The sequence below is a fragment of the Pinus tabuliformis genome, chromosome Q, assembly GCF_031772625.1.
Source record: "Pinus tabuliformis cultivar Carrire ecotype Pingquan chromosome Q, CPIR1, whole genome shotgun sequence".
NCBI lineage: Eukaryota > Viridiplantae > Streptophyta > Pinopsida > Pinales > Pinaceae > Pinus > Pinus tabuliformis.
This window is the reverse complement of record NC_142296.1, coordinates 925,687,120-925,709,854: the sequence shown is the minus strand read 5'-3', so window position 1 is coordinate 925,709,854 and position 22,735 is coordinate 925,687,120. Positions and strand designations below refer to the sequence as shown.

The 22,735-nt window shown below is 40.0% G+C and overlaps 1 protein-coding gene and 1 long non-coding RNA gene across 4 annotated transcripts in view; both read left to right on the top strand.

Annotated features, from left to right (window-relative positions):
* Positions 1-12,957, top strand: part of LOC149222493 (uncharacterized) — a 297,411-nt gene extending 284,454 nt beyond the window's left edge. For all 3 annotated transcript variants that reach the window (XM_089385462.1, XM_089385461.1, XM_089385463.1), the window contains exons 18-19: positions 12,368-12,478; positions 12,565-12,957. In XM_089385462.1, the coding sequence (XP_089241588.1) occupies positions 12,368-12,478; positions 12,565-12,678 (225 nt within the window). In that variant the 3' untranslated portion in view covers positions 12,679-12,957. The remainder of the gene's footprint in view (positions 1-12,367; positions 12,479-12,564) is intronic.
* Positions 12,958-13,626: 669 nt separating this feature from the next.
* LOC149222492 (uncharacterized) overlaps positions 13,627-22,735 on the top strand; it is a 46,320-nt gene continuing 37,211 nt past the window's right edge. Inside the window, exons 1-2 of the long non-coding RNA XR_016248897.1 lie at positions 13,627-14,208; positions 14,297-14,398. This is a non-coding gene — a long non-coding RNA (uncharacterized LOC149222492). The remainder of the gene's footprint in view (positions 14,209-14,296; positions 14,399-22,735) is intronic.

Genomic DNA, 22,735 nt, shown 5'->3' with positions numbered 1-22,735 from the left:
CCACGACTCCTGACAAGTGAAGCACAATTTCCTCCTCCTGAGGTCTCTCCGGGTCTCATAATCCAAATGCCCATGCCCTTGATTGGCTCTTGGTGGTGGAGCCCTGATGTCCTTCCCTCTTTGTTGGAAACCATGTCTAGGGGGTAATGTTGCCCATGCCCTAGGTAGTGCATCCTGTAAATATTGGGCTCTCCCTACCGCATCTTGTAATGTAGTGGGCCTATTGGACCTCACTAACCTGCGCAATGGATCTACTAGCCCATCCACAAACATGAAGATCCTCCTAGACTCTGACAAGTCAAGCACCATCACAGACAATCGCAGAAACTCTGAGATGTATGCTTCTGCACTCCCAATTTGCTTGAGCCTTGTCAGCTCCCCGAAATACTCTTCCGGATCCTTTCTCTCAAACCGCTCCAACACCCTCCTGGTGAAATCATCATAGGCGGTTACTCCCACATGTCCCAACGTGGCAATTCGTGGAACCACCAGTCGTGGGCTTCCCCTTCCAGATGCAACGTGACAATCTTGATTTCCTCTCCTTTTGTCATTTGGTTTAGCTGGAAGTAAACATCCAACTTTTTGACCCATGCCTTGGCCGAGCTCTTGGAGGACCCATCGAAGGTTGGGAGAAATAGCTTCCCCACAGTGCGCTGCAAATGTCTCCTGCATGTAACCTCCTCCACTCGGTCCTCCTGCTCTAGTTGCCCACCTGCTCCAGATTGTAGGAATTTAGGAATGGTGGATCTAGGGGGCGTATTTTGAATCAATGGCATGTTGGCATGGAGAGATGCATGGTGATGTGAGGTGCTAGATCCTTCTCCATAGTGGAAATCTCCTTGGACTCCCTTACCCTTGTTGCCATTGCCATTTCATTGGTCCATTCCTTCAGTGTTTCGAGACAAATCTTGCATCGCCTTTAGTAGGAGTTGGCCAAACTCCTCCTCCTCCTCCCTTTTGTCTTCTTCATTGTCCCCCATGTTGGTTTCTTCTACCTCTGGTTTTGTAGTCACAGGATCAGGGGTGATCTCCAACTGTCGCTCCTTGCTTCTATACATCTGCCTTTGGTATGTCACATTCTACCTATCCTCCGGTGTCATAGAGTGTGCTGCTCCCATAGGCTGTGCCAAGTCTATGAGCTCTGATACCACTGTAATATCCCTGAGGGAAAATTAACAGTAAATGTTCAAAGCAAAATAGACAAACACACCATAAAATTAGAACAAACAATCAGACCACGAATTTGCATCCAAAACAACGGTGTATACTCATTTTATTAATGGAAAGAGGTGTACAACAAGGTGCTAGAATGAGTGCACTTGGGCTTGCTCTTAGCAAGCTAGCAAATTTCCAAAATGATCAATGAATCACCCTCCTCCAATCCGCTGTAAATTCGGCCCAAGGTTGCATCATAAATGCGTAGAAATGGTGCTGCTACCTGAAATGATCTACTGCTAGAGCCCTCTCTGCTGCTCAAAAAATTTTGGGAAATTAATCCCGACCTTTGCTTAAGAAACCCTGAATAACCCACGAAGGGTTTGACCAAAGATTGACCTTGAAATTTCGAGCCTCTTAGGCTTGGCTAGCTCTCCTGTTGGGTAAATCGACCCACTCGAAGATTCTGCTGTTGAATTCTCCAAAAATGTCTGCAAACCCTGTTAGAAGTCTCCCCAAGCCTTCCCTCTTGATTTCCTCCACAAACTCTCCTATCTCCACAACTTCCCGGAGCGCCTCTAGCTATATGACTGCATAGTCGCTGCACTGCTGTAACTCTCCCTGCTATTGTAACTCGACTCATTGTTGTTGGTATGAATTGGGATGAAGTAGAACTCCCTCCTTGGGCTGACAATTGAAGTCCACCGAAGCAAGGGCTGGGATTTCCGCTCGAAAACACCCGGTGCGCTGAACAACACAGGCGTGCTCTTTTCAAAAGTCAAATTCTGAAAATGATAGATGATGAGCAAAATGAGAGTCCCTCCTTCCTTTTATAGATTTGCCTCCAAGGCTTCCCATCTGGGCCCACATCTAATTACCCTCACCAATTTTGCTCCAATAAGAGCGTACTCTCCATGTGGGCCGGAATTCCTTTGTGGTGGCCCCCACACTCCACCAAAGCCGCAATCTTGCCATCGAACTCTAATGTTGGGGTGCTTCTCATGCCAAAAATCGAATGTGGGTCCCCCAAGCCCACTTCTCCTAAGTGAAACAATGTAATACACCAAAATTTAGCAAAATTCAATATTCACTTAGTGAAACACTAAGTAGGAATATCACAAAAGGCCCTCTCTTGCTCTCTCAATATGCAAATGGTGCATTGTGGGAGGGGAGGAGGGCCTTTTATTTCTTTTGGCCCCTCCCCTCCCTCCAAAAATTAGCCACAAATTTTTCCCACGGGGAGTGAATGGGAGCGGTTAGTGAGCGAACACTCCTCTACCAATCCCTCATTCGCTCTTGAAAAACTAGGGAGCAATTTATTTTGAGGGAGTGTGCTACGGATCCGCTCGAGCGAAGTGTGCTTCAGGAGCGGATTTTGCGGGGGGGTGCTCCCCAGCAACCCTGGTTCTTCAATCCACCTAAAGGAGAAAGCCTTGACGAAGTCATTTCATGAACCAATGAATATCTCAGAGATTGTCATGAACCACTTTTGAGCGTAGTCGTTTAATGATAAGGCAAATAAAGTCGCGACTACATTCTCTTGTTTCTATTTAATAATGTTGGCAGAATAAACTCATTCAAACTTGTGAACATGTTTCTTAGGATCTTTAGAGTTTGCACCATAGAATAGGGGTATGCATGCATAGTCCTTGGGCAAAGGGTGACGTGATCTAAGATGTTGTCATAATTCAAGGGGTGCATGGAGTATTGGATCCAAGGTCTAACCCTCCTCCTCATGTTTAATCTATCCACAATAGGAGTACTAGGAGATTCATCATTCATTTGGTGATAAGTTAAGAGGATTTGGGTATTCACTTCCATGGTTCTAAAACGTTTTTGTTGGAGTTGCCAGAATAGAATCTAAATCATCATTGTAAATGTTCTCTTCAAAGAAGGTGAAGCTTAATCTTCAAATCATAAGGAGGCTGACTTAAACCCTCCCCGACAACGACGCCAAAAATGTTGCCTCAGAATCTAGCAGGGCTTGTGAGGGTAGCCCGCAAGAAAAGAGTTAGACCAAGGGACAACAAAATGAGGTGTGGCCCTTTGTCATTACAGCAAATCCCTCTTTCTCTTTTGTGGACTTTCACCTAAAGGATCTATAAAGTACAAGGGATAAGGTGACAAGATAGGCTTGAGAAGAGCAACTCTATTTAGGAACAAGGCTTAGCTAGCACAATAAGGCAATTTGCACCCTCCAAATGTCAAATTAGGGCACAACATGACCTAGGGCTTGAGATTTAGCAAGGTAAATAGGCTTTCCTAGGATCACAAGGCTAAAAGAAGGCTTCCAACAAACGTTTACTTTTAATTTATGGAACAAGAAGCCTTCAATAAGCACCAAGTTGAAGCCTAGAGCAAACTAGGGCTTTTCTAGGGAAAAATCTATCTTGGGCAAGGGACATTTGCCCTAAAATAGAGAAACTAGCCACAAAAATGACTTGATTTTGAGGAAAATACCTCACTTCCATGTGTTGAATCCCTCTACCAAGGAGCGTTTCAAACCCTAGTTGAGAAAATGCCCCAATCCTAGCTAGTGGCTTATCTTAAGAGGAATAAATTCTAGGTTAGGGGTAAAAGAGAATGGATTTATGAAGGTTTTCAAGACGATCAACCATGTAACCAATGCCAATGCCAATGCCTTGACCTTGGTTGATGGAGACTAGGGGATGGTTAAGGATGACTAAACCTTGGTAAAAGAGTAAGGGAATATGAAACTCTAGGTTTTAAACCCTAACTATGACATTTTTGAGGGAGCAAAGTCAATGGGGAAATTTTGAGATAAGGGAGAGGCTTGGCTTGATCTTCTTTCCTTAGGTATTCGGTCTATCACCCACATATGCAAAGTTGCAGCAGCTACAGGAGGACCGAAAAGATTGCAGATCTGAAGTAGTAGCTGAAATTCTGAAGTAGAGGCCAAAATTTGTTGCAGGGATCAAAGTTCATCTACATAAGGTTGACCTGGTCTTGGGGGTCGCTCAATCTTGGGTCTAAAAGGTCTTGGAATTCGTCATTTGAAGATTCTATAAGAAGAGAAGAATTTCTTGTGGTTTTTCCTCTCTAGAATTTTTAGCCTTGGCTAGCAGCCTACATCTTGTGTCCATTTGTTCTATTGATCTTCATGTTTTAGTAGTTGTTTGATGATAACAACACAATAATAATCAAGAGAAGAAGAAGCTAATTATAAGTACATCAAGTTAAAGTAAAGAACATCACGAGCAATGATCAAAGTAAAGAGAAATCACAACTAATCTAGCTGCCCTAGATTTCTCAACAAATCCACTATAGATCACATCTCCACAAGATACTGTTGATTTTTCTAGTGAAAATTATACAAACATTTATTTCTGAAACTTGATAATTACTTCCAATGATGTAGATGATTATTTTGCACTTTCAATGTATCATTAAGCAATTACACATTCAGAAATTCAACCATAGAGACAATAGAGTAATAGAGATCACAATGCACAAAGAGACAAAGACTTTACCTTGAGAAAACCCACCTGGGGGAAAATCCCAACCAACTTTTTCCTTAGCAAATCAATGCAACAAGAGATACATCAAAGTTAGACTAATCAACAAGATGAGAACCAGAAGATGCCTCAAGATGCCAAGTCAAACTTCACCAAATCATTTCAAGGAGCCTCTATGCAAACTCGCTCTAGGTCTACTTTAGGGCTGAATTTCAACTTCTCCTTTATCTTAGAATTTTGGACTTGTGACTAGACTTTACCACAAAAATTCAGACCTTCAATATTCACATGTGCGAGGAGGCTTCTCTTGAATTCGACTTCTTCTTCTTCTTCAACTTGACCTTCCATAGAAATTCAGACCTTCAATATCCACACGTGTGAGGAGACTTCTCTTGAATTCGACTTCTTCTTCTTCTTCAACTCGACCTTCTTCTTCACCATCCTCCTTCACTATGCTAGATCAAAAATACACTTGATGCGATGAGATGTGAATTTCCCTTGGAGTGGAGATCAAGTGGCCTCTATATAAACACATTGGAAGGGGTCGAGTAGGTGCCTCTTGGGTTGGGTCAACTTCATCACTGGGAGGCCGACTTGGGCATCTTGTGGTGTCTAGAATACAAATTTAAATTTTCATTTTCTCACTCTTGATAAGGTCATGAAGAACATGCCTTGTTAAAATTTCCTTTTGAATATAAAAATAAATATTCTCTTTTCTTACAAACGTGAAGAACATGCTTCAAATAAATTTTCTTTTATCACAGTATAATTTATATTTTATTATTACAAGTACAAATGAACACTATAAAGACTGATCATAGCTACAAAATTCAACTGATACAATGTCACAATTTAGCTAGGTTGAATTCTCTAAGAGGGCCAAAATAGTCACAAGTGATGATGATGAAATGAGATGAGCCTATCCTCTATTTATATGAGGATTAGGTCACCTAATTATGTCTACAAAGCCCCTAAAAACAAGTTTGATTGCTAAATGTACTTGGGTTACAATCCAACCAAACCAATTAGTTAGTAACAAATCATGTCTAATTTTTTCGCACGTGTGAGGCGTCACCTGTAAAACATTAATGTCATCCATCATAAATGTTCCAAATGCCATGTCCAAGGGTGATGAGGTGTCAAAGAATGTGTAGATGCTTGGAAGATCCAAAATTTGAGGGTTGGCCCTGAAATCCACCTCAATATCTCATGTGGAGTCCCAATATCCAATTGGAGTGCCATCAAGTGGTCTCCATGGCTCCGCAACTACGAAATGAGGCCTCCTTCTCTCCAGTGTTAGGGCTTCTTCTGGTGCAAAAAGTCTTCCCAAGTCTCTCAATGGGAGACTATCCTCATCTGGGCTATAAATCAACTCTACCCATCAAGTTGTGTCAAGGGCAGCCTAGGGGCATACTGGGTTCAGTGGAGTCATCATGAAGTATCCTCAAAACCAGGTTAAATTAGACAAACATCTTGGGTCCTGGGGGTACTCCGGTACCAATGTTACTTGGGAGCGGGAGCGACATTTTCAGAAGTTCCCGGTTTGGGAGTGAATCCCGGAGTGTTTTTTATATAATATATATATATTTTTTTATATTTTGATATATATATGTCAACAAAAACATGTAGAATGATGAATTAGATATAAAAAACATAAAAGAACATAGATTGATCATTGAACCATATAACAACAATCATCTAGAAGTTATAATCTTCATCAACCACGTCCACAAGTTAGTAACATACAACATATTGAGTCTCATGAATCATGATTCATCAATCTTAAAGTTTCAACTCCAAGCTTTCAAAATTGAAAATTCCATATATGACATTATCATCATTGATCACCAAAGTTGTATTTGTGAGCTAAGTTTAACCATTACAAAAATGAAATGAAATGAAACAACTTTCATGAAGCATCATATTATGATTCATAATTCATTACCAATGAGTTATAATTGCCAACTTCAAACTTCAAACTTAAATTGTCATATTGTTTACAAAAATATCATAATAAATATGAAAGAGTCAACAGTTATAAAAAGTTAAAACTACTAGAAACTAGAAAAGACAAGTAAATCTATCATCTACATCTTTGTCTTGCCACCACGAATAATGTCTAATTTCTGAGCAGGTCGTGGTGGTCTTTTAGGAGTATCCTCCCGCACAGACCCACAACCAGAACCAAAAGGCACATTCCTTCCACGTGAGGATGTACATGGAGGCGGTGACAATAAAGGAACAAGACTCGAAACTTGAGCACTGCTACTGGATGGTGGAGGTGGCATGGTTGTTGCTTCATCTTCCTCTCTCATAAGTTCTGCTTCTAGTACTTCAAGATGTATAGTGCCATCCTCCAAATTATCATTCTCTAGGTGGTTGTCCCAAATTTTATATGTTGTATCCTCATAAGCCCGATCACAGTAATGACCCAACAACCTCAAGTTGTAGTGCACATAAACCAAGCTTTTAGCCTGGTTTTCATTGAGTTTGTTTCTTCTCACATTATGTATGAAGCTGTAGGTGCCCCAACACCTCTCTGTAGAGGAAGTATTTACAACCCGTGAGAGAACTTTTTTTGCCAATTTTGGCAGAAGTCCCTGGCCGCCATATGCTTCCCACCATGTGAGAGCATCAAATCTGTCTCTATCTTCCATTGCATGGAAGGAACCACACAAAACCAGTGCAACTGAAGTATCTGCCTAATTCAAGATGCAAACTAGCACATTCCTCCCTGTTAGGTATCAACTTGTCTAATGCTTGCAAATATCCTGTAGATACCTCTTTATCTATATGGGGTTTGACCCTAACCCCACCCCTGGTGCAGGTTGGCCCAACCAAGATGCAAAGTAGTATTTTGGCGTAAGGATATACGCCAAGGCATGTAGTGGAACATTAAGTTTATCCCACTGTGTACACACACAATTGTGAATCAGTGTATACAAGTTGGGATCATCTTTCTGAACAATATCTTTTATTTACCCCAACATGGTATCCATTTGCTCATACACCTCCCCAATCACTGGTTTATCTGTATTTGCAAACCGAATCATGTGGTAAATGGGCTTGGTGAATGCCAATACTTGCCTCACACGTGCCTAAAACATACCATCAAGAGCGGTCTCCTACACTTGTTCAAAACCTTGCATGTCAGTTGCATTTGTAGCCCTTACCTTTAATACCTGCTAGTGTAGACTTGATACCATGCTAGCCAATGACTCTCTTACCTTCAAAAGGCACCTGAAGGTGAGGTAATAGCTACCAAATCTAGGCTTCACAATCTTCAACAACTCCAATCTTGAGTGACTGCGGAAAAGGCCATGGGTATTGCTATGATTTGTAATAAATTTTATCATTTCTTTGCCTCTCTTGTACAAATCACCAATCCATTTGTATTGTTGGTTTTTGTTCTTAATAATATCATGCATCAAAAGGTTCATTGTGTGAACCAAACACCTAGACCAAAATATGTTGGTGTATTTATCCTCAATAATTGCTCCCGCTGCCTTACAATTAGGAGCATTAGCAGTGATGACTTGGATGACATTGTATGGCCCAATACGGTCAATTGTTTCAAGTAATGGTTCTGCAATGTTGATGCTAGTCTTGAACTTGCCTAAGTAATCATATGCTGAAAGAAGAATGGCACCACTAACAGACACAGCAAGAACACTTATCAATGGCTTGCCTTTTACATTTGTCCATCCATCAGATACAATGGACACCCCATGGTCAGTCCAAGAACTTGTCATTCTACTCAAAGAATGTGATATTTTTGCTTTTTCATCATCAAGTCCAACGGTTCTAGCCTTGTCATACCTAGGGCTCTTGTATCCTTTAGGGGAATCATTTATGGCAGAAACCATTTAATGCCACTAAGGTGAGTGAAGAGCATTGAATGGTATCCCACATGCATAGAGAAACCTGTAAACTTTTGAATCCAGATCATTCCTACACCCTTCGTCAAGGAAATCTGATATGGTTCTACGCCTTAAAGAGATGTTTGGTGACCCTGTGCCTCCATATGCACTGCCATGGGAGGATGCTGAAGGAGTTCTTTGTGCATGTGATTGTGAGCTTTGTTCAAAGAAACCCTTTGATTTTTTAGATTTGTATTGGGCTTCCTCCTCTTCCCTTATGTATTTGGCTCTATCTGCTGCTGACACACCTATACAAGTTTTGATTCCTATTTGTTTATCTCCATCCCATGGCCTTTTCCCCAGAGGTGCTTTTTGGCACGGGTGTATGAACCTATGTAATTATTGTTGCAATGGGGGCAATGAAATTTAGTGGTTCCACCCCCTTTCCCTGCTTTAGGCCTATTAACATATTTTCACAATGGGGTTTGGTCTTGTTTAGTTTTTTGAGCTGATTCATGTTTAGTCTCTTCTAGCTCCTCCTCACCAAGGTACCCCTCTCTAGGGTTTTCATCAAATCCACTATAACCCACTTCTTCATCCCCTTCTTCATTTTCAACCCTCCTTTTTCTACTCTCCAACACCATAATAACCAAAAAAAGAACGATAAAGAAGAAAATGCCAAGAAATATAACCATGATGTTTGAAATTTGAATTTTTGAATCTGCAAAAAAATGGAATGGGAAATAAAGAAAAAAAATTATTTATTTATTTAGGAATGAACATAAAATAAAATTTCTAGAATAGAGTGTAGATCCTGCCTCGAATCTCCCCTTGCAAGCTCTTCAATCTCCCATTGGATGCCTCTCCTTGCTCCAAACTCTCTCTTGCTGTCTTGCTCTCTCCCACTCTCTTATTTTCTCTCTCTTAGAAATGTAGAATGAAATGAAAAATGAGGGAGAGGGTTGATTTATTCCCTCCCTCCCTCCCTCTCTCCCTTTTTTCCCTCCCTTCCAATTTTTTCTCTCCACGACGTCACCTCTCCCTCCCGTGTGGGCGTCACTCTCTACCGGACGTGAGATATTTTGCAACTCGATGTGTGGTTAGGAGTGATCGCTCCCCGATTGCTCCCGGGTTGGAAAAATCGTTCGTGGAGCGACGCTCCCTAATTCGACCTGGCAAAAACCAGGGAGCGAAAAATTTTGGTTAGGGAGCACGCTCCCGACCTGCTCCCCAGTCGCTCCCACCCAGAGTGTGGATTGGGAGCGAGATCGGGGGGGGGGGGGCGAGCGCCCCCACAACACTGGCCAGGGCATATGTCATTTGCTATTGTTGTTAGGAGGCTAAGATCTCTCGACTTTGCACCTGCTTAGGCCAATATACTTCTCTGGAAGGCTTGGGTACCTATGAAGTGGGTGCCCAAATCCTATGCTGTTGAATCACCTAACAAGAACAACAAGGAAACTAGTGAAAGCAACCATTCATTAAGGACATAAGATCAATAGTGCATCTAAGTGAACCAAACTTGAATGTCAAGGGTAGTTTAATACTTCAAACAAGGATTCCCTTCCAGAATCAAGATCAAGATCTCACAAAAGTGTTTTCTCCTTGGGTAAGGGTGGCTAATGGTCAACCCTATTAGGTGCCTCCAGCCCCTAAGGGGAAGTAACAGTTCTCTGGTCCACCCTTTAATTGATAGGTGTTAAGAATAATAATGTGGTAATGAAGGGGAAAATACCTCATGTTCAAGTGCCATGGTCAAAGGGACTAGTTGATGGGGGTCCACATCCTAAGTGTATAGATATGAGGAGGGAGCATTCGTGGATGCATAGTTAATAGCTTGGCTTAATTTTTCCACTTTTGTGCGCGTTTTAATTTTTCTTGATTATTCCTTGTTTTATCACTTATAGGCTTATAGCTCAAGGGTTACAACTTGTTTTGTATGATGTCGCATTTTTATTACCTGTTTAAAATGAGTCAGTTTATTGCTCATCGAGTTTTGGACATGCAAGGGTTCTTTTTTGATGTAATGGAGCATCATGTGCTGAGGAACTAGGTGATGGCCATATGAGGGAGGTAGAGCTCATGCTGGGCTTTTGCCTGCATGCTAATTTTTTCCCCACCATCTTTTGCATTTTGATTTTCTTTCATTTATTTCATTGTGGCCATGATATGCTTTTTCTTTTCTTTTCGCTTTATCAACTTTCTAGGGCCGAGTTTACGGGCCATACTCAAGGTATGTGAATAGAAGAGTGCCAAATCCCCAAGAACCAATGACGAAGTTGAGCTTGAAGAATGGAGGTGAGGTATGGGGCTTGTAATGTGGCATGAAAAATGTTAAGTATGGTATAGGGTGAATGGAACACGCTATCTTAATCATGGATTTCCAAGAATTCCCCTTCCTATGACCCAATGGGCCTTAAGGGAGGTCCCACTGGACTAGGGTAAAAATTTAACCCCCCTAGTAAGTTGAGAGAACAAAACTATGGTCAAGGTCTATCAGTCTTCCAGATCAACCCGTTATCCATGCGAAAGGCCCAAAACAAATAAGTATAAGCATCCGATTACAAAATTATTAAAGTATCTTTTGAACAACAGCCCACCTTCCTCCAAATGTTGACGCTGGATGGGTGAAAGGCACATGGCTAATGCAAGTGGTGGAGGCACATGGCATATCATCATCTAATGTGCTGAGAGGGGCTTCTGGCTATCTGGTTGACTGTTGACAGGCTGGTTGTCAAATGTAGGAGACAAATTTTCTCTTATGGGGTTACCCATTTTGGTGGGTAACAGGGCCAAGTTACAGGTTCTATTCATTGTATTTTTCTGTTTATTTTATCTGTGGGTCGAAACCCAGAATTTCCTGAGATTATTGAATGAAGGAGAAGTGTTATGGGAGTACATTTGTTGTTGTGATGTGATTGATTTCTTTTTTCTACATATTAATTTCTGGAAGTTAAAAAACCAGTGATTTTATTTTTCAGCAATTCAAAAATAATTTGGATAATAAAATAAATTTCTGAAAATAAATAAATGGTCAGAGAAAATAAATCTGGGTTTGTATTTGAAATTTAATAGGAATCCCCTATTGGAGGTCTCTCTTTTGGAAGGTTCATAATCCTGGCATGTTGCTGACTTGCTCCCATGACATCTTTACTTACATATATCTTCTCAATCAAAGTAATTTATATATCCTTTTCCTGTCTTACTGTGATACCGTAATGGTTACTTAGGTAGGAAAATGGACTTAGAGGCCATATTTTTCTACTGGTCAAATTTGGAAGGAAGGAATGTTAGCAAGAGTTTTTTATGGAATAATTTTTTCTCTGAATCTCTGATGTTATTTGGATCTTGCAAAGCAAACCCTTCTCTGAGTTCTATGTAGTCAACAGATACAAAATTTTTAACCGTCTTCAACATGTTATCTCGCAAATCAGACTTTAGGGCCTTGTTCTGTTGGTTTTAGAGTCGAGATTCATCAAAATCTTAATGTGAACTATTTTCAACCAAAAATATTGATTCTAATGGTTCCTAGACCATATCCAATTGGCACATAGATAATTTTTTGGCCTTTTTGTTAGCCCGTATTTTGTCTTGGTTTATTTTTTCAGAAACCCATTTGTACCAATTCCTCACAGAGACCTGGCTTTGATTATAATCAGATGTTTATGAACCACATAAATTGATTCAGTTTTTAAGATGTTAAACCGATTTGACAGTTCACTCAATAAGTATACTGCTTATGACCATATAGGAGAGGGGACCTTCTGTTAGCATACCTTTGCGCATTTAGGGCAATACTTTAATCATGTAAAATTAATAACTTATAAACAATATGCTATCGAGGAGGACACTTACCACGATGGTTTATCTAAACAGGACTATGAAAGTGATCTAAAATTCACCGTTCAAAAGGATCGTGTCAGTCACTTATTGCCGGCATCATACCAGGATAGGATTGTTCGGGTGTACTCCAAGAAGCCTGATCTGGTAGGTGACAGATCCAGATTGCTCAACGTCTTGCAGAGTAGCACCAGTATTATAAGAACCTCAGCTATTTGTTTTACTTAATGCAGGTTGTTGCAGTTTCTGAAGCTTTTGAGAACTTCCAACTGAAGACTTATGGAATAAAGGCTCAGGTACATGGAACGCCTGACTCTAAGAAACGGAAAAGACATCAGAGTCAGTGAACTCTAGTCTTATCAACTACGCTTTTGTACTATACAGTGACGAATATTCCATTTGATATGTTAAGCTATTCATGTTAAATTGTTTAGGATTTGCAGCTATTACAAGAGTAGTCAGCTGAGTCATTTTATGATTTTTTTGTGCAATTTGTTAAGAATATGAATCACTTACCATGGGTCTAGAAAGTGATATGTGATCTTGAATGCCTGAAAATATCTTTTATCTGAAGATGTACACGCATTTACCTCGGAAGGTAATCTTATTTAACTTCTTTGTTGACATCATTGTCCGAACAGTGTTTACAACTCTCATTTACGATGGATCCTTCAAATTCTCGATGCATTTTCAGTCTATTTGTAACTAGATAAAGGCCAACTGAAGTAGAAGATACTTGTTCTAAATCTCTTCCCGTGAGATCTGAAGAACGGTTTTAGTCTTCAAGTGTTACATGCATCAGTAGTCACCATTAGTACACTATCGCAATCACGATACATTTCTGTGTTTTTAAATATGTGGCAGATTGCAGGTTTCTGCGGAGATTGCACATACAATAAATTGTAAGTAGACTTTAAAAAATTAGTTCACATACAAAAATTATATTAAAAAAGTTATGATTGTCCTCAATTCGATTCTGTACAACTGAGGTTCTCATACTTTCAAAGATCTGAAAGAAATCGGCAAACATAGAAACATTATTTATTAGATTGAAAAAGAAATATCTCCATTTGAATTTATATTCTATATAATATCGTTGAGATAATGGTCATATACAAAACTGAAATATATTAGAATTAGAACAAATAATAAATAATAAATGCTTAGTAATAAAGTTAATAATGAAGCATTTTATATGCACTGATTAATATAGTGGTTAATAATTAGGTATTTGCCCTTTTCAGCTATATATTTTTTTAATGAGGTTTCCCTAGTTAAAAATTGTTGGAATAGGTTTTAGCTGTTAAATCGGCATAGACCTTGTTTTTTAAACAAATTCAAAATTGCATGTCAAGAAATGAAATCTCACTCTGAATTTTTTCACTAAAAACAAAAACCATAGCAGTTAAACTTGGCTTAATGCCACCCTCTCCCGCTATGTGACGAGACATTGCATCTTCACTATATTCTCATTATTATGGGTATTCTATTCCACGTAGAAACAGCATGATATCATAGCCAAGTTGAGAAGCCAGGAAGCGGGTGAAGGAGGAAGCTGTGGGACTGCTATGATGCACCGAGGGACTTCAATACCACAAAGAATTGGATGGAAGATAAAGTAAGCAAGTTGAATCTTGGAAGAGAGAAGCACTGGCCCGACACGCTGAGATAGCAAGGAGATATGTTACTTGCGTTCCTGTATCTGCGAGAAGACTACATGTTAGAGAAAACTTTTCGGGCTGATTTGAGTCTCATTGTAGCCGCCATACATTACATGTAGGTTACGAATTGTCAGAGAAGGGAGCCCGCGCAATGTCAAATGACAACGAGTCGTCTCTCGGGGAAGCACTGGCCCGATAGGCTGAGATAGCAAGGAGGTGTGTTACTTGCATTCCTGTATCTACATGTTAGAGAAAAGTTTTCGGGCTGATTTGAGTCATTTTAGCCGCCATACATTGCATGTAGGTTACGGATCGTCAGAGAAGGGAGCCCGCGCAATGTCAAATGACAATGAGTCGTCTCTCGGTGATGCTGAATCGAGTTGGGTCGGCTGCCGACCATCATAAGGTAAAGTCGACACTAAAATTTTTCCAAGGCTGGTTAGACTACGGCTTTTAAAAAAATCGCTAAAAAAATTGTCGGCAAATTTGAAGGTTGGTTAGGGTTTTTTTGAAAAAAAAATCACTTTATATGGCTGTAGTCTAATTAGCTTTCAAATTTGATTGGAAAATCATGGAAATTTTAGTAAGATTTTGACTTAAAAATCATGGAAATTTTAGCAAGATTTTGACTTAAAAATCATTGAAATTTTAACAAGATTTTGAAAAAATAGGACAGGAATCTGTTAAACTTAAAATTTTTGGGTGACTCAAATTTTTTCTAAATCTATTTCCACTATCAAAACACCATTCAAATAGTACTACTGTGAGATTATTGGTTTTTTGTTTTGTTTTTTCCTGTTCTTTTCTTCTAGATTCAGACAATTTTTTATTCTTCTGGGCAAATTTGCGGTTCAGTAGACGATGCCTTTTTGAAAGGAGCCGCGGTCTGATGGGCTGTCGTGTGATGCCACCAGATAGAAAATCACATCCTGCAGTCAGTAAATAGTAATTCTGGCATCCTGCAGTCAGTGTAGTAGGCGAAAGCCGCCGTCGGTTTGGACATAAAGTGAAGTGAAGAATGTGGGAATAGCGGAAGCTAGCGTGATCACGGAGTATCGTGGTCCGTGGGAATGATGTATTTGTAAAGTGGGTAGTTGTATGAAATTTTAGATAAAACCGAGGCATTTTTTCTTAAAAATATTTTATTCTCAATTAAAATGGAGTTTAACCCCCTTCCAGATCATTCGTTAAAAACTATTTGTTAACCCCTGCCAGATTATTTGTTAAAAACCATTCGTTAACCCCTTCCAGATCATTCATTAACCCCTTCTAGATCACCCCTTCTAGATCATTTGTTAAAATTTATCATACTAGAGAGCAATTGAAATCAATTGATAAGAAAATAGAAAAATATATGTTTTTTATAAATTTGATTTTCTTTTCCTTCTTATGTAATTTATTTTGAGACCTTGAACATTACTACTAATAAAGATCTCCCATTTGAATAGTTGAGCACTAAGCTTTTGTAGCAAGATGGAAATAGTTTGGGAGTAAAGTTAATGAGTATTTTCAGGTTGTACTCGCAATGACATTGAAGAGCAAGTGTAGTGAACAATGGGAAAATAATGATCAACATAAATCGTGCGAGTTGGGAAATATAAAAAATCTATTAAATGATTTTATTGTGGCAAGTTGGGGCATATAAGGAGAGCAAGTGTAGTGAACAAAGGGAAGATAATGATCAACATAAATTGTCGGAGTTGGGAAATATAAAAAATCCATTAAATGATTTTATTGTGGCAAGTTGGGGCATATAAGGAGAGTTTGCAGGAATCATTTATGGAATGAAAAATACAACCCAAAGCATTCCTTCAATGATCAATCTAGAAAAACATGATAATATGGTTTGAACACAAATAGATAGAGTTGTGTGTTCATGGCCAGAAGCATGGATTCAAAAAGTGGTGAGGATTTAGTATGTTGATTTAGAAGCATCTAGACATTTCACTAATAATAAGAGTGGTTGAGAAGAATACAAGGTTGTCCTACTAGAGTTAGGAGGTAAACTTGTGATGATTAAAAATCTCTATCTTGTTCCTTGTTTGCAGAAAAATATACTTTGGATAAGTAGTATAATAAAGTGTAGTGTCCATAGTTATACATAAATTTTAGTGATAATAGGTGTTTTATTGTTGATTAAAGTAGAAAAGAGATGGCTACTATGGGTGTGGAAGAACAAGGCTTATTTAGGATGTTAGAGATTGAGAATGTAGAGTTAGTTTAACACAAAAGTGGATGTAATTTCATTGAAAATTCAGCCATATTGCCTAAGAAAAAGAGGTGTTATGTGAGATAGAAATTAAGAAATGAAGTTTTAGATGATGTTATTACTAAAGAAAGGCAAAATCAATAAAGAAGAGAAAGGAAAACAAGATAGTATATTCTATGTTATTTGCTAAAATTAGAAGAAGAGAACCCGTAGGGAGGGTAAAACTGAATTAATAAAAGGAAATGGTGTTTCTTCAAACATTTTGATATGTTGACTACCAAAATGTGGAGTTGAGTTTTTTGAACAAATATGTAAAATGCCCAATTATGAGAGTGTGTTAAAAGTAATAGCTATATTTAGAATATAGATGTGCTATAGTTTAAATGAATAAAGTGATGTAATAATGTGGTTGGAAGGGTTGGATAATTGTAGGCAGCTAACCCACTTGGGCACACATAATGTTATTGATGCAAGGAGCTACAACAAAGCTTGTGGTTTTGACCTTGACTATACTTTATTCCTTTCTATACCAAGGAATCAACTAAGTTTTAAGGGGGTTGAATATATGGCTTGATATGCATTTATTGTAACAATTAATATAGTGGTTAATAGTTAGGTATTTGGGGGTTAAATAATGCATCCCTCTCCTACTATGTAATTAGACATTGCATCATCTAATGAAGGAATCTATTTCTTCTCATTATTATGTGTATTTATATCCATGTTTGTGTGTAAAACCAACATATCTTTGTGTTGACGGTGCTGGACCCGCCCGCCAACATTTAGGGGATCTCTCCAGTATGAAGTCCCAACTAGATCTCACACTGTTTGGTGTAGGAGTCCCATCAGGTGCGATGGCCTGATTTCCACTATCTTAAATATATGCCTTAGCTCTTGTTTGTTAGCACGTTGGAGTGGTTTGCTTTGTCTTTGAACAACGAAGTTTTCATGCTTGGTGAGTGCTTAGTGTCGTTTGTGTCAAAGTTCTTTCACTGCTGAGAGAGAGGGTGGAAGTGAGTCTCAGGTTGAGAGGGAATAGTCCCAACTCTGCTAGAGACACACAACACAACAGGACATGTGCAACTTTCGATGGAGTAGTCCACACGGGTGCGGTAGTCACAAACACAAGGTGAACATATAGCACGTACAACACCCAGCAGAATAGTCCACACGAGTGTGACGAACGTTATAACAAGTTTACAATAATGAATTTGTCGAGTGTTCGGCGGGATAGCCCACACGGGGAGACAACGTTAACAACTGATACAACACATTTCTAATAACATATGTACTAAAACAACCAAAATAGTTCAACTGTCTTAATATAGGTTAAAACAACATGCATTACAAGCGTCCAAAGAATAGCCTTACAAACGAATACAATACATGTGTGAAAACTTGCTGGCCTGTTAATAGGTTTTCGAGTTAAGAGAAAGTTCCAAGACATATTTGTACACCATTACATCACTAACCCCGATAGCAGGGCGTTGGAACCACTGCTCACTCCTCAAAGAAAAGATTACAGACTCTCAAAGCTATGTGGGAGGAGCCAAGGTGAAAAGTCTTTTGCATGTACAAATGTGGGGTATTTATAGCCAAGGGTAAAACTGGCCCTCGTGACTGATCGACTTCCCTCATGATTGTTTAACTTACATGCCTCATGACTGTTTGACTTACATGACTCCTCAACTTTACATGACTCTTCAGATTTACATGTGGGTCTCTTGGACTTCTACGTTACATTACATTGATTACAACAGTGTGGCCCACAGTAGTGATGTGGCCAAGATGACTCATAACTCAACATGACAGAGTTGGTATGTTCATGTTGGTGGTGGTGTGCATGTCGAGTTGCAGTGTTGTTGAGTGATGGATGTGCTCTTGGTGTATCATAGCTTCACCTCCGCATGGCAAGGTGTGTGGAGTCTTCGATGGTCTTGGTGTTCGCTTGATGTTGTATGTTCACGTCGCTCATTTGCTTGTACTTTGGCATGCTTCATGTGTTCGACCGTTCGTGAACAAATCTCCTCGCATGCATTCCTCGTTCATCCATTTGGGAACAATTATCCTCGAATGCTCTCCTTGTTCATCCCATTTGTCGTCGCGTCATGTCTCATCCATGTACCTATATGTGCAATCACTCATGACGAGACGAGATCAAATCCAAAAATTTCCTAGTCTACCATGATGCATTGTCATTCGCTTTCGGATGCAAGTGACCGAGAGAGAGGACAAGGCTTTGAAATTGCACAAGGTAGATTTCAAGTCGAGATGCGGGCTTCGAGCACTACCGGTGAAAATTGCACAAAAGCCATTGGGAGACTGAGATGAAGAATACGGATCAACGATGATTGTCCGCAGGATCTTGCTCGGCTGGAGGGCAGATCTGGGCAATTTTTCCAGGGAGGCAGTGCAGGCAAGAGGGGGACTGGCAGCAAAAATTGTGCAATTTCTTCGAGGAATTGGTAGTGGGCTGCAAAAGTGTTGCTTGCAAAAACTGCGCAAATTTTCTTGGGAGTTGGTAGCGGCTGCGGGTGTGCTGCTAGAAAAAAACTGCGCAATGCTGGGAGGATGGCTTGCTGGACATCCTTGCGCAGTTTTTGAGTTGAACGGGATGCTGGGCAACTAGGGAACTGCTCATGAAAACTGCACAGTTTTTCGGGTGAGCAGCACACCGACTGACTAGGTGACTAGCTGGAAAAACTGTGCAATTTTTTGAGGGAGACAGTGACAAACACAGGGGTCTGTTCGGCATGTCTGTGTCGTTTCTTCAGTTAGCGGAGCGGGCATGCTTTGCAGCTTTTCCACAATTTTTTGTGGGAGTGAGTCTCGGGGTGACAGCTCGGTCAAACTCTCTGGTTGACTAGTTGGAGGCTCGGTTGATGTGCTTGCGGGCAACACAGATTGAAATGGCATGTTGGGAAACTTCTGCGCTATTCTAGGTGATAGTTGGTCAAGTCAATTCCAGGGTTGTGCAATGCAAATTGCTTAGGAGGTAGCCTCAAGGTCTTCGCAATTCTGGGTAGCAGTACATATCACTGAGAGCTGAAATTGCGCAATGCAGCTTTTAGTGGAGGTCCGACTGTTGGAGGATGGTCTGGTCGAAAAAGCTTCAACAAAATGACCAAGTGTGTGAACGAGTGACTTTGTACATGCATGACCTGGTGAACACACACTCAACATGACTTGACAACAAGACACCTCAAACCAACAAAACAGCATACACTCAGTGTGACTGACGAATGGTGTGAGCGACAAGCACGCCACTTGTGATAGATCGTTGAACGACCACGACGATGCTTGAGCGATAGTGCATACAACTTCGTGTGTGAGTGAGACTGATGTTTACATAGAGGACACAACTTGTACACACAAAGGCGGACCTTGTGCATGGCTAGAACATGACGACAAGCATGACATTGTGACCAACATGCAAAAAGATGTTGTTAAAATTGGCAACTAGGGCCAAACTCCATGTGGGTCATCTTATTAATAGCAGCCGATATTTTTCTTGGATCCCTCTAATTGAGAGGTGTAGGATTGATCTAAAGATCATTCGATTTCGATAAGTATTCATGGAGATATGAATTTATTTGTGCTATGGGAGAATTCGTCAAGGTCGGCCAACAACCAAATAAACCCCACTTGTGCTCAACGTTTTAGTATAAATAAAGGACTTTGAGTCATTTAGACACTCATCTTCTTGGTGATATCTTCCTCTCCACTTGTCTTTGGGTTTTGGTGGGAGGAGAGACCTAAAGAGGATATGTTTCCCTAGAGGATGCCCTATCCTATATGTTATCATGAAGGAGACCTCTACGCTACCCTAATGAAGATCAAGCTTTAGTCTTGGAGGAGATCTGGCCGCAGATCTAAGAAGCCCTAGCTGTAGTCAATAGGAGTTCTAATGCACAACAAAGGGAGCCCTAATCCGCAACAAAGGGAAGGCTCTAATCAACAGTCAAATGGAGCTCCAATACGCAGCCCTATCCGCAACAAAAAGGGAGCCCTACACGCAGCCAAATGGAGGCCCTAATCTGCAGATCTAAGGAGCCCTATACGCAACTCAAGCAGGAAGCCTAGCCGCTGTCCAAACAGAGAGATCTAGCCACAGTAAAGGAGGCCTATGCATAGCTGAAGGAGAAGCCCTAATGTGTTGTCCTAAAAGTGCCCTAGCCGCAGGTCAATGGTGCCTTAATATTAGGCCCTAATCCGCTGTAAGGAGAGCTCCTAAACATAGCTACAGGGAGTCCCTAATCCACAGTCATAAAGGAGACTAGGACACTGTCAAGCGTGGTCCTACTTGCTGTCAAGAAAGCTCCAATACGTAGCAAACAGGTAGCCTTAATTTGTTGTCCCAAGAGGCCCTAAATCCGTTGTCCTAAGAAGCTCTATATTCGCAATCAAAGAAGCTTAAAGCCACTATCAATGGAGCCCTAATACTCAGCCATGTAAATACCCTAAGACGCAACACAGGTAGCCCTAGATTGCAGCGAGAAAGTATCTTAAAGGTACAACAATGGACAATGTGTTTGTTGTAGGTGTCTGTGTGATAAAGGAAGACTGAAGGGCTGAAGAAGAGGCCGTGTATATTGCTAGAAGGCTGAGGATAGAGGGAGTTGTTTGAGAGCCCATAAAGGATAGAACAGTCCTCCAGAATGGCTGCCTTAGACTTGTTCTAAGGACTGTATAATGCTACTGTAATAAGAGATGGACAGTGCCATTGTCAAAGGTTAGAAGTATTGCATTGAGGATCAGTCAGCTAGGCAAGGAGCATAGTGGTGGTGTAATCATCTTGGAGAACCAGTTGAAGAATGAAGATTGAGGAGCTACACATCTAGATGCAGTAGTTATATGCATCATGACAGTTAGTGGACAGTATGCACAACAACGTGTAATGATTGCAACATAGTGATGACAATATGTACATCAGCATGTATGGGTACAACTGTGAGTGGTGCAACATAGTGCACTGTGATGGGTACAACCATGATTGGTTGCATTTCTGTGACAAGAGCAGCTTATTGAATGGGTGCAACATGATGACGAGATGCAGCACGATGGAGAATCAGTTGAAGCAGCGTGTCTTCAACTGATCTCATGTATCATCTTCTTAGAGATGATCTATGCTCTTATCTAGATAAGTCAAAGTGTTGACTTCTGTTGTAAATGTACTATCTCTCTCTCTCTCTCTGTGCTGAACTATTGAAGTAAATATAAGAAGAATTGATCAAGGGTTTCCCCGCATTGGGGTTTGTCCCTGGCTGGTGCCACATTTTGTGTCCTCTTGTCTTGGCTTGTCTTCTGCGATTTATGTTTATGTTCTATCTGCATTTTACTCTAATGTTGATGTGATTGCTAATGTAGAAAGATATGTGAAAATTGAAATAAATTGCTCTAAGCATAGAACATACCTAAAATTAACAGATGTCTGTTGAACGGTCAAGTGAGGAGGGTGAAAAGACTCAACACGAGCTCACAGGATGAGCCTGAGTGCTTGCAAACATCAAGGAAAAACCCAAGCAAGGCTCTGAAATTGGATGCAGGCCAAAATTTTGGAGGGTGTTGCAGACGCTACAACACTTTGCTATTGCGTCGATCTTGTTGGAAATATTGTTGTCATTGATGTCAAAGACAGTTGGAAACTACATATGTCCAAGATAAATAGTCATTGATGTTAAAGACAATTGGAAACTACATGTCCAAGATAAATATTGAAAAATGAAGATTGTTGGAAATATTGTTTTTGGACTTTTGATGCCTAGTTTGGATACCCTGTCTTTGAAGGTATTTTTACTCCAATTACCTAGTTCAAATGCAAGCATAGGATATATGGTTGTAAAATTTATTCCAAGACCTTTTTAACAGTGTATATGCCACTCCCTCTAACTCCATAAGTGAGGAGCTATGAAAGATTTTGTCAAGATGACCCAACCAAAGTACAAGCGGGTCGATCCATTCAACTTTGCCAGTTGGCCTCATAAGTGAATGTAAAAATACTAAAATTAAATGGCAAACGAGTTCATTTGAAGTGTATCCAAAGAAGAAGAGTTTTGAGACTTGCAAGAGGAGTTGGGGAATATTTTTTGGGTGATTGTTGGGGATTAAAGGTAGAAACATAAATATGATTTATGGGGCGAATGATTCATCTTGGCATTTTCATTATAATTTTTCTTTGCGAATGTTTCAGACCATGAAACTTGGAGGATATAGATAGAAGATCTTCCTGTACCTGTGGTTCTAATTTTAGACTTTGGTTTGCTATAATTTTTGAAATATGCTCTGAGAAGTTAGGCTCCTTGGATGCTCCTAAAATTTGCTTCAAACATGTCAGCTTGACATTTTTCCTATAACTTTTCTTTTGGGATGTTTCAAACTGTGAAACTTGGAGGATATAGATAGAAGATTCTCCTATCCTTGTTGTTAAAATTTTAGATCTTAGTTCCCTATAATTTTGGAGATATGCTATGAGGAAGTTGAGTTTCTTGAATACTCTTGAAAAGTGCTTGAAATAGGTTAGCTTGGTATTTTCAC